Source organism: Barbus barbus (assembly GCF_936440315.1).
Source record: "Barbus barbus genome assembly, chromosome: 2".
Lineage (NCBI taxonomy): Eukaryota > Metazoa > Chordata > Actinopteri > Cypriniformes > Cyprinidae > Barbus > Barbus barbus.
The window spans coordinates 31,191,662-31,204,056 of record NC_136730.1 but is presented as its reverse complement, the minus strand read 5'-3'; the positions used below and the strand labels follow the sequence as shown (position 1 = coordinate 31,204,056).

The 12,395-nt window shown below is 37.5% G+C and overlaps 1 protein-coding gene across 4 annotated transcripts in view; it reads right to left on the bottom strand.

Annotated features, from left to right (window-relative positions):
- The window catches only part of LOC306878882 (rho GTPase-activating protein 6-like), a 40,105-nt gene that overhangs the window by 2,157 nt on the left and 25,553 nt on the right, over window positions 1-12,395 (bottom strand). For 2 of the 4 annotated variants that reach the window (XM_079431462.1, XM_079431464.1), the window contains exons 4-12: window positions 9,652-9,932; window positions 7,856-8,054; window positions 6,610-6,665; window positions 6,139-6,289; window positions 5,817-5,965; window positions 3,553-3,729; window positions 3,022-3,110; window positions 1,930-2,117; window positions 579-895 (exon numbers count right to left, since the gene is read on the bottom strand). In XM_079431462.1, coding sequence (XP_079287588.1) covers window positions 579-895; window positions 1,930-2,117; window positions 3,022-3,110; window positions 3,553-3,729; window positions 5,817-5,965; window positions 6,139-6,289; window positions 6,610-6,665; window positions 7,856-8,054; window positions 9,652-9,932 — 1,607 coding nt within the window. Of the gene's footprint in view, window positions 1-40; window positions 896-1,929; window positions 2,118-3,021; window positions 3,111-3,552; window positions 3,730-5,816; window positions 5,966-6,138; window positions 6,290-6,609; window positions 6,666-7,855; window positions 8,055-9,651; window positions 9,933-12,395 lie in introns of those variants that run through there. The other 2 variants (XM_079431465.1, XM_079431463.1) reach the window with 2 other exon arrangements.

The following is a 12,395-nucleotide window of genomic DNA, read 5'->3' as shown; positions in this document are numbered from 1 at the left end:
ATTAAGTCCAGATAAAAAAAAAAACTCAAAGCTACCAAAATGTACTATATACACTTTATTTAAAAAAGATAATGTGTTACTATATGTAAAAGATTCTGTAATGGTAAAGACCAAGCCTCAGCCAGCTGCCAATATATAAATAGCCAGAAGGGGAACTTCAAAAAGCTTCGATGCTTATGTAAACAAATATAAGAAATTTCAGCCTTTGAAATGTGGACTATTTAGAAATTTTCAGTGCCCACTGAGTTCATGTTGAGGATTCGTGTATATAAAAGCTGCTTTTTATTTAGAGAGGTTTATAAGAGCCTATGCTATATTTACATTCTATAGTCAGAGGTCTTTATCTTGATAATATACACTGTTCTGGCAGGTTTATAATGATTCTTTTGATAATCTAACATGTTCTAGAAAAGTGGGGTTATTTAAGGTTATATAAACAGTATAGCATCTACAGATACATTATTTCTGTGTGTGTATCTACTGCCAGTTCTCTCTCTACAACTGTACGGGTCCACACTCAACCCCCCACACTACAACTGTTGATCTAGGGGTCAAACGATAGTCTCTGAGCCTGACACCTTGCCAGTGAAAAAGTCCCAGAAGTTGCTTGGCGATTTGCTGTCGTCTGAAGTCATGGACGAGGCGTTGGAGCTCTGTCGTACCCAGACGCCTCTCTCTCTAGGACTCTGTGGTTGAGAACCGCTGTCCTGTCGTCCCAGACTGAAATGTAGGCGCTCCTCTGAGCATGTATGCCTTGAACTGCCTTGCCTCTGCTCCTGGAGATCTCGCTCTTCACTCTGGGCATTAGAGGAGGACTGGGACAGACTCATCAGGTTGTGGTGGGAATGAAACTGTCTCATGTTACCAATGGACTTGGGTGGGACCTCAGAGGAACCTGTTGTAGACACACACGTATGGAATATACATATAATATTAAGTTGCATTTATTTACACGTAAGAAAGTACACTACCCAAATTGTGGTAAGTTTGATTTTAAGGAATGAATACTTTTATTAGGATACATTAAATTAAGTGACAGTAAAGACATGTATAATGTTACAAAATAATTATATTTCAAATAAATGTTGTACTTTTGAACTTTCTATTGATCAAAGAATCCTGAAAAAAAAAGTTCCACAAAATATTAAGGAGATAGTTCACCCAAAAATAAAAATTCTGTCGTTAATTACCCTCATGTCGTTAAAAACCCATAAGACCTTCATTCATCACAACACAAATTAAGATATTTTTTATTAAATCCGAGAGCTTTCTGACACTGCATAGACAGCAACACAACTACAACGTTCAAGGCCCAGAAAGGTAGTAAGGACATTGTTAAAATTGTCCATGTGACATCAGTGCTTCAGCAGCATCACATGCATGTTATTTGTGTTTTTGTTCTGCACAAAAAGTACTCTCGTAGTGCCATAAAATGAAAGTTGAATCACTGATATCATATAGACTATTTTAATGCTGTCCTTACTACCTTTTTCGGACTTGAACATGGTAGTTGCGTTGCTGTCTATGGAGGGTCAGAAAGCTTTCGGATTTCATCAAAAAATATCTTAATTTGTGTTGAGAAGATGACCGAACGTCTTAGCGGTTTGGAATGACATGAGGGTGAATAATTAATGACAAAATTTTAATTTTGGGGTGAATTATCCCTTTAAGCAACACAGCTGTTTTCAACATTGGCATTTGGCAATGATAAAAAAGAATGTTTCTTGAGCACCAAATCAGAATATAAGAATGATTTCTGAAGGATCATGTGACACTGAAGACTGGAATAATGTCTGCTGAAAATTCACAGGAATAAATTACATGTAATAAAATTAAAAACAGCACAGAATCACTGTTATTGCTGTATTATCCATCAAAGAAATGCAGCCTCGTTGAGCATAAAAGCATAAAGCACACTGTACTACTCACGCTTCCTGTTGGTGTTAAGATGAAGAACATTGAGGAAGACCTCACTTCTTATCGCTGATGTCTCTGGGTAAAGAGGACACAGTGGCTCCAGGGATGAAAGGTCGTCACTGGACTGACCCACAGAGTCCAGAGATGCCTGTGTGTCCCTCCTTCCAGCGGAGTCCGTCTCCATCGTCAGGCTGCTACTACTGCTGTCACAATGGAGAGATGCATATTAGTGTTTGGACAGTAGCAATTATTGTGGTTTTGCCTCTGTAATCAGGCACAATAAACATGAGGTTAAAACGGCAGCCTTTAATTTAGGACAATTAACCCATTAACCATGTAAACATAACCCTTTTTAAAGTGTCCTTTGAATAGGCAAAGATAAAGTATGCAATTGCATCTAAAATTCTTCAGGTTAAATTACATTATGGAGTGCAGCGGTGCCCATTTTTCAGCTGCCTTGAAACCGTATATTTTACATTCATTGTAAAATATGCATATATATATGCATAACAAATATTTATGTAGTTTGAGAGCACAGATAAACTGACTCGCTTGTCAAGTCTGATCTCATGCATCAGTGTTTCTGAAGATCTATCAGGTATCAAAAGCAAACAACAAACAGTGACAATATGCGCTTGCCACAAAATCATGATCCTAAAATTTATCTCCATAAAATGTCATTTGGTCAGACATCGATTCATCTTTTATGAATCATAAAATATTGGTGACCGGGAAGCCATGATCCTGAGATTGTAAACGGCTGTTGAGATAGTGGACGCTTGGACTTGGAAACATTATTCTACAACTTTATAAGTGCAGTGTTTCATGGGATTGGGTGGGAACAAAGGAGCTGTTTTGAAGTGACTTGTTTGTCCAACTGGTGGAGATTTGCAGAATCAAGGGTAATATGGTTTTTCCACCAAGAATTCCACAGTTAAACAAAAATAATGCACACCGATGGCAATTAATCTTGTCTGTCCTTAAAAGTTACAAATTAAAGAAAAAAAAACGAGTGTCGCACTTTTCAAATAAAATCCCATATTCCCACATATTCATTATTCATGATTTTTGTATTAGATGAGTATTATCAGTCAGAAATCTGACCTGAGTTTCCTACGCAGCAGATAGTCAATGACATCAGGGTCCGTCTGAATGAGGCTCATGAGCACCTCCTGCTGCAGCTCAGCAGAAACCTGCAGATGAAATAAAAGCACTCACTCAGCTAATGCTCTCTCTATTAGAATATGAATACTTAAGAAGAATTCAAGTTATCTTTCAAGCTCCATGCAAACAAAGTTATGTATCATATGCAGGCCTAAAATTTTATGCATTGTTTTTTTTCCCAAAAAAATAACTAATGTACCCAGAAATTTAAATTCTTTCATCATTTATACACATGACTTTCTTCCACGGAACACAAAAGAAGAAATTCTGTGCTGGTGGCCTTTCGAATGTGAAAGCTTCAGTCTCCATAGCATGGAAAAGAGCAGAGAAATAAGTTTCAACATCACCTTTTGTGCTCCATATAGACAAAAGAAAGTCTCGAGTGTTTGGAATATAATTTTTCATTTTTTTAAATGACCTTTTCATTTAATGGTATTCACTCTCTTCAGTCTATCATGCCGCAGCTCTCACCATGAAGAGATTTTGGTGGTTCTGGATGAGCATCAGGGTGACGGAGATAACAGCAGTGCTGTCTTCTATGCCCAGAGCTTGAGGGCTGAGCTCTCTCTCTGATCCTCTCTCTTTCTGCAGGAGATTGGGCCCAAAGATCACTGCCAGGTTTGCTGCCGTCATCTTATTACCTGAGATCTAATCACAACACAAATTTAAAAACAGGTCAGAATTTTGATTTGATTTTAAACATTTGATTGCACCATTTGTGACAGTCTTTTGTGGTGGGGCTGTCATATACTTTGTTTAGTATCACTATTATTAAATTTAGCACTGTCAGTTACACAATAATGGCTTGTTGGTTTACACAAAAGCCCCAATGGATTTTTTTCTTTCTCCTTTTTTTTTTTTGATTTTATATATGTATGTATGTTTGTATGCATATATATATATATATATATATATATATATATATATATATATATATATATGAAGAGTTTATTTGCAAAAAAACAATAAACACCACTTTAAAAAATATGTAAAAATATATATATTTTTTACACCAAACTTTGAAGGGCAGTGTCCAGTTTATCAATGCATTGCCAAAGGTTTTGCGGTCACAAATATGCAAAAACCTAATGCAAATATCTAAACTAGGTTTTTCTGAAAAAAATAAAAAATTCACAAAGATTCCTTACAAGCATGCTGTCGCAAAAAAGCATTTAGAACAATAAGAAACAGCACACACAATGTGCATATAATTTAAATTGTGATTTAAATGGGAACCTGGTTAATTTGCTTTCAGAGAGCTGTGTGCAAAAGAGACCATGATTGGTATTCACTAATTACAAATTGCTGAAAAAATGAACATACTTTCATTTAAAAATTAATAAAATAATATCTAGCTCTGATATCACCACTCATTATAAACACATTAAAGGAAATTGCTCAACCACTCATCTGTATGAGATAAACATCCCTGTCATTTTTTTATACATTATAAAATACACTCACCTAAAGGATTATTAGGAACACCATACTAATACTGTGTTTTACCCCCTTTCACCTTCAGAACTGCCTTAATTCTACGTGGCATTGATTCAACAAGGTGCTGAAAGCATTCTTTAGAAATGTTGGCCCATATTGATAGGATAGCATCTTGCAGTTGATGGAGATTTGTGGGATGCACATCCAGGGCACGAAGCTCCCGTTCCACCACATCCCAAAGATGCTCTATTGGGTTGAGATCTGGTGACTGTGGGGGCCATTTTAGTACAGTGAACTCATTGTCATGTTCAAGAATCCAATTTGAAATGATTCGAGCTTTGTGACATGGTGCATTATCCTGCTGGAAGTAGCCATCAGAGGATGGGTACATGGTGGTCATAAAGGGATGGTCATGGTCAGAAACAATGCTCAGGTAGGCCGTGGCATTTAAACGATGCCCTATTGGCACTAAGGGGCCTAAAGTGTGCCAAGAAAACATCCCCCACACCATTACACCACCACCACCACCAGCCTACACAGTGGTAACAAGGCATGATGGATCCATGTTCTCATTCTGTTTATGCCAAATTCTGACTCTACCATCTGAATGTCTCAACAGAAATCGAGACTCATCAGACCAGGCAACATTTTTCCAGTCTTCAACCGTCCAATTTTGGTGAGCTCGTGCAAATTGTAGCCTCTTTTTCCTATTTGTAGTGGAGATGAGTGGTACCCGGTGGGGTATTCTGCTGTTGTAGCCCATCCGCCTCAAGGTTGTGCGTGTTGTGGCTTCACAAATGCTTTGCTGCATACCTCGGTTGTAACGAGTGGTTATTTCAGTCAAAGTTGCTCTTCTATCAGCTTTAATCAGTCGGCCCATTCTCCTCTGACCTCTAGCATCAACAAGGCATTTTCGCCCACAGGACTGCCGCATACTGGATGTTTTTCCCTTTTCACACCATTCTTTGTAAACCTTAGAAATGGTTGTGCGTGAAAATCCCAGTAACTGAGCAGATTGTGAAATACTCAGACCGGCCCGTCTGGCACCAACAACCATGCCACGCTCAAAATTGCTTAAATCACCTTTCTTTCCCATTCTGACATTCAGTTTGGAGTTCAGGAGATTGTCTTGACCAGGACCACACCCCTAAATGCATTGAAGCAACTGCCATGTGATTGGTTGATTAGATAATTGCATTAATGAGAAATTGAACAGGTGTTCCTAATAATCCTTTAGGTGAGTGTATACATATATGATATACATCATACTGCTCGCCATGGCAAAACCCAGTCCATACCTCCTGCTGATTTGGCCCAGTGGAGCTGTTTGCGTTCTCCTGTACTGTATGAAGAAGCGCCAAGAGCCTCAGCAGGGTGTCACAATTACAGGGTGGCAACAAGTACAACAACTGCTGCAGGTATGTCAACTGATCTGCTCCCCTCAACACTGTCAGACAAACACAAAACATCTTGTAAGGTGAGCATAGTTCATAACACCTGATACAATAATGAGAAGCGCGTTGGATATTACACAGTTTAACTGTGTATCCTGATTCCTGTGTAATAATATAGAGGTTAAACGATTTGTAAATGCCTGTCTCTGTAATTGTAAGCTCATACGGTTAGCGTGCAGGAAGGCCCGGTAGAGTTCTCGTGGTAACAGGGGGTCAGGCATGTCCCTCAGAAACTCCTTCAGTAATGCAGCCACATCATGAACACTGTGCTCTTCGTCTAACGCCACATCTATCCCAATGTCAAAGTCCTCACGCAGCTGAAAACACACAAGGACAGCAGGATAAAACATCAAACAAACTGCCACCGCATATGAGACTCACGTATCCCATGTATCCTGTGCCTGTATAAACAGTATAATATACACATAAAAATCACAGTCATTCTTAGGTCAGCTGTGCATGCTAAGATCAGTATCTAAAACATTCACTGAACAGGATAAAACAGTATGCCAGTGTTATACTGTCAGTAGTGCGTTTCTAAAATCAATATGAAAGACAGGGGGCGCATGCCACACGTAAGAGAAAAAAGATGTGGCGTAAACTGGCTCTAGAGAGCAGCTGGAACTGACAAACTTACTTGACGGACTCTTTTTTTGGAGCTGCCAACACGGAAAATCCCCAAAGTTTGTAACCCTAGAGAGAGAGAGAGAGAGAGATAGTAAACATGCTGGGCTCATATTTCATTGCCCTGATTTCATATCTATTTTGTTGTTTTTTGAGTCGTGTCTCATCTGGGTGACCTTCTGTTTGCAACCTGAACCAGGGAGTGTTATGAGCTATTAGCCTGTGGATGTGTTCGAATTAGTTTACTGATATTTCAGGAAAAAGAACTAAATTCGCAAAAGTATTTGGCTTTACATCCAGTATTAAACTGAGAACTAAATTGAGAATGCAATTATAATCAAACTGGAAATATTGGAATTGAAAACTATGATGCTGAAGTCCAACTAAAGATCTACTGAAGTATATTTGATTGAGCTAAAGTGGAACTACTGCAAGTATACTTCAGGTACACTTTAAAGATCTTGCATTTAAAGACAGATATTATTCAAAGATCATAAAATCCTCATCAAGTGTGACATTAAAACACATTTTATGCTTAATATTAAGAAATGTGATAAATAGTACTCCTAATAAAGTTAAATTAGAACTTTTATATCAGTAAGTCCTGAGCAATATGTCACTAAATATGTTAATGCATTTGAACTATACTTAGTATAAAACAAATGTATTTTAAATATATAACTTTTTATTAGGGTATATATTTAAACATTTCTATATTTTATAGGGTATATATTTGTATGTATTGTGTGCATATATATTTTACCAGTTTCATTGTAGTTTAATAGTATGTATCCTAATGCCACATATAGAATTTTGAATTTAATTAGTATATTTTATTATATTTAAGTTTTATTTTATAGACCAAGGTGAAAGAATATTTTATTTCCCTAAAAACACTCTAATTTAATACTTCCAAACGGCACTAAAACAATATAAAGATGTCTGAAAACTATTTGCTAGATATTTTGTGGTGCTGTTTGGCAAAATTTGTATTGCTTTGATGGTTACTTTATTAAACGTTTTTTACGGAAATGTATAATCGGTTAGAGATTGAGAATGACTCATAAAAATGTCCCGATACAAAAAGATAACCATGACCAACTGAACAATGCGAGTTGTCTTGGAATAATGACATTTCCCTACTGTTTCAAACTACTTTCAATTGCAATTCTTTGCCAATCCATTTCAAATTTCGGTTCAACTTCCTGTGCCAGTTTTTAAATAAAATGACTGGACGTGCTGTAGTGTTTGCAGCTCACCATAGGTCTCAATGTGGTTACAGCAGCGCTCTACCACTCGGGGAACTTGTCTGTAGATGGGATTGAGGCTGAGTTTGGTCTGTGTGCGACCAGCAGCCTTTTTCAACTCCAGCTCATTAGGGTGAGAGAGCTGCAGAGCTTCAAGTAGTCTGGACTGACTCTCAACCATATCAGAGATGGAGTCCACAGACATCCCTCCCTGACAGAGAGAAAGAGGTGGGGAGAGAGACATAAAAGATAGGATAGGATAGCCAACAGACACTGATGAATGAAGGTTTGTGGCGTACGTAGGCTTAAACGGTAGACAGCATCAGTTTCTGTAAAAGCCTGTTCCGATTACAATTAATTACTAAAACAGATAAACACCTAAAAACACTTTCACACTGGTCAGAAACGAGCTCAAAGTCGGTGAGAAAAAATCTGAACACAATAAATCTATTTATGCTATGTGTACAAAAGAAATGTACACAGATTTCCATGAAAGCTTTTCAGATGTCAACACGATGACTGAATAACAGAGTAATCTGTTCTTTTTCTCTCTCCATTTTTGGGCGGCGAGAATGGAGAGTTTGATTTGGCAAAGACACAGACGTAAATTTCATTCCCTCCTGCTGATATGTACCACCCACAGAGATGTTGTCTCCAGTCACACCGAGAGAGGTATGGAAATCACCCATACGGCATCAAACAATAATCGGAGCCACGCTGACTGCTGCTACTGCGGTCTGACTCAGTAATAAAAACAAACAGTTATTACATTAGAGATTGTTTCAAAGCAGTAATAAACTGGAAAATAACAGTGTAAATGTTGTAAAGTTCAAGTATAAAAGCTATAAGCGGTTCTACAGAAGACAAGAGTGTCATTATTTCAGCTTAATTCAGTTCAGTGTTGAGTAAATTCTGTTCAGTGGCAGTGTTGCAAAGTTAATCAATTCTGAATAAAAGGTTTTTGCAGAAACAGACATTTTGGTTTTGAATGATCATATGCTAGTAATGATCTTTGCTAAACATTAATCTTTTTAAAGCCTGCATGAGCAGAAAATGACACAATATTAATTAATTGATTGTTCATGTTAATGACATTTTTAATTTTAATATTTTTATTAAAATGAATTAGAATAGCATATTTTATTTATTTTAAATATTTTCATTTTAATTAAAATTCTTGCAATTAAATTTGTACCATTATAACTTCTCAGCTACCATTTTCAGAGTTTTGCAAAAAACAAGGAATATCTGATTTGTTGACTCCATAAAGCATTCCTGTCTTTTTTTGGATTTCTGAATCAAGTTTATTCCTGACACTGTAAATAAGATCAGTTCAGTGAATTATCTCCTTTTGCCTTTTTTTGTGCTCAAATTGGTTTAGAAGCCTCAGCCAGGAGTTTATCTGTGAGATGTACCGTATCAGCACTTGACCGTGGGGAATTCTTTGAATGAAATGATGCCAGGGTAGTGATAGCAATGAGTTTTTATTGGCTCTGATTTATATTTGTGTAGATAGCGTCCTCTTCTTTTATATGCTCACGTATGAGATGTCTCTCAAAGCAACAGCACACACTTAACTGTGTTGACATGTATGCCGTCAGCAATGCATGCAATGTTATATGTAATGAATTGCAGATGTTTTTTGGGGTTAGAAGTTCAGCATGCCCTGGGTTCTGTGTTTTAATAATCAGCTCCTGATTACTAGATCAAAAGACCAAAATCATCTTAAACATACATACCACCGCTTTCAGAAGGCAGTACTTGTTGATGAGGATGTTGGTATAGTTTTAAAGATAATGTGAACTTACCCGTCTGTGTGTGCGTGAGGTGTTGTCCATGAACGCTGATGAGGGAGGTTTGCTGTGGGCCTCCAGCGCTGGTGAGGAGGCAGCATCAGGTGATAAGACTGTATTGCCCAGGGGCCGGTTTCCATTGTGCTGCCATTTCTCAGCACGGAAGTGAAGAACACTGGCCTCTAGGTCCAGACAGTCCCGTCGGCTCTCTTTCAGGGCATCTTGCCGTTGCTTATATGCCCGGTCATTTGCAATGACCTGGGCAAGCGGGATACCGAATGCTTTGGGTGCAGACTCTGTGGAAGAATCCAAACAGTTAACAAACAAATGACCTTGCCAGTAGGCTTATGGACTATTTAACTCCTTTTAATTATATAGGTAGATTTTGATATTTAGTGTCCATAGTTTCCAAAGCTTATATGTCACATACAGTGCATGTCAACTTTTTAGGCGAGTTCATTTCAGGAAGGGAGTGTGTGAAACATGTCAAAATGATTTTTTATTTCAGTAAACAGTGACTCTGCGTATAATATCAAATGTCATCACAAAAACCTCAAACTCATTATCAGCCCACAAGTCCTATCCTAATATTTTTTTAAGTCAATTTTGCATCCATAACTTGTGTTCTTCAGACTAGTGAAAAAAGGAAAACATCCAAAATACACATTTTATTGTTTATTTTATTACACTTTATCTATTTGCGTATGTAGATACATTACAATACATATCTTTAAAAGCAGTTTTCTCAAAATGAGTTTATTTCTCCTGCACTTACAGAACACTTACATATACTAAACGTCCTGGTTTTATTATAAAATTTGTCTTACAATTGTCTAAATATACTGTGATCAACTGGGGAAGTATAGTGATATCTATAATTTTTTTACCCTATTCGCCTGTAATATGAAGAGACTTGGGGCCAGATTTTTCAAAACAGGCCAAATTAGTGTTAGAGAGTCATACAGGTTGAGAGTGATTAAATAATGACAGAATTTTCATATTTACGTGAACTGTCCTTCATTTTTTCATTTTTAAGTGAATATTTGATTGTCTCCTGTGGCTTGTTTTTGTTTTTTAGATTGTAAATGATACTGCACCTCTAAGACCTATGGGCCACAATGTCAATTTGTACGTGACTTGAAAGAGTCATATAAAGACTATAATGTTTCAGACATATCTTCAGCTTTAATATGATCAGTATCTCAATGCACTCTTCAGTAAGTGATCGCATGTGTCGCTTCTGTTTGCTTTTCTCGTGCAAAGGAGGAAAACATCTTTATCTGCCCACAAGGATTAAATCTAGAGAGCTCTGTTCTACATATGGCTCATCAACATGCTGCTTAAACTTATTTGGCAATGTAAATAAATAAATATAAATACATGAAACAAAAATATATATAAGCAACTGTTACAAGTTTGCCTCTCTTGTAAGCCTCTTAGAGGGTTAACAGGTTACTTAATGATTTCAAAACTAATTAAAACATGAGATGTATTAGCACCTTAAAACTCTTCTACTGGATCTTACATGCTTTACATCAAAGAAAGCTTTAACATATTCTTCTAAAGCAGTTTGAATGTAATTGAACTACTATTTATGTAGATGGAGAGGAACAAAGACATGATGTATACGTAAAGCGCACACTTTTAAATAGCATCTTTAACACCCTAACAGGACTACACTGAGGTTACGTCTAATCTGTTTTGGCTGTCAAAGCAACACAAAAGCAAAGCAGTCTTGTCGTCCTCTCTCCTCCTTCCCTTCCTCACAATCCCTTTTCTCCTATCTCTGCCCCAGGGCTTAAAGGTCTAGTGGAGGGTCAGGTTAGGCTGGTCCACTAGCTGATAGTCCTCCGATAAGCTGGATGGATATGGGGATTGAGTCCTCTTTAAATAAATTCCTCCCTCCTACCCTATCACCATCCACCTCTAGTCCTTCATTCAGCCCTCCCCGCCCGCTACCTTGAGCTGACGCACATGCTGGAGACAAGCGCCAGACTGTGGTTGCAGGTGGAAGGCGTTTGGCTGAACTCCAGGAACATGGCCAAACAAATCCGACTGACTCAGGAATCAGTGCTGCTTTAGCTCCGGCAACCTTAGGAGCCGCTCTGAGATCGGTCTGAGCTCTTAGAGCAAAGTTAAATACTGATTCAGCACTAATGAGTTTATTATTATTTAAATGAACACCCTATTTAGTTTCACTTTATTTTGATGCTCCTTTTAAAACATTCTGACGTCGATAAGTAACATTGCACCTACATATCTAACTCTCATTAGAGTGTTAGTACACTGGTAGGGTTAGGGTTAGAATAAGTTGACATGTACTTGCAAAGTTACTTATATTCAGTAGAATGTCTTTTGGGACAATAAAGAGTTATCAGATATTAATCAGACAGTCTATTCTATTAGAGTTAGTTGACATGTTGGTGCAAAGTTACATATTGTAGACAGAATGTTCAAAATCTACCTTCAAAATAAAGTGTTACCCAATATTATAGTGTTTTAACCGAGACACCAACATAGTGTTGGCCCAGATACGGCCCACATCTGGCCCGTGTGAAAACCATGCGGGCCAGATGTGTGCCGGATCTGGGCCAACACTGCTTGCTCTCTGGGAAACATATACCAAAAGTTTGGGGTCAGTAAGATTTTTTATTATTATTTATTTGTAGAAAGAAATTGCTACTTTTGTTCAGTGAGGATGCATTAAACTTATCAAACGTTCACAGTAAAGTCTTTTTGAAATTTCTATGCATCAAAGA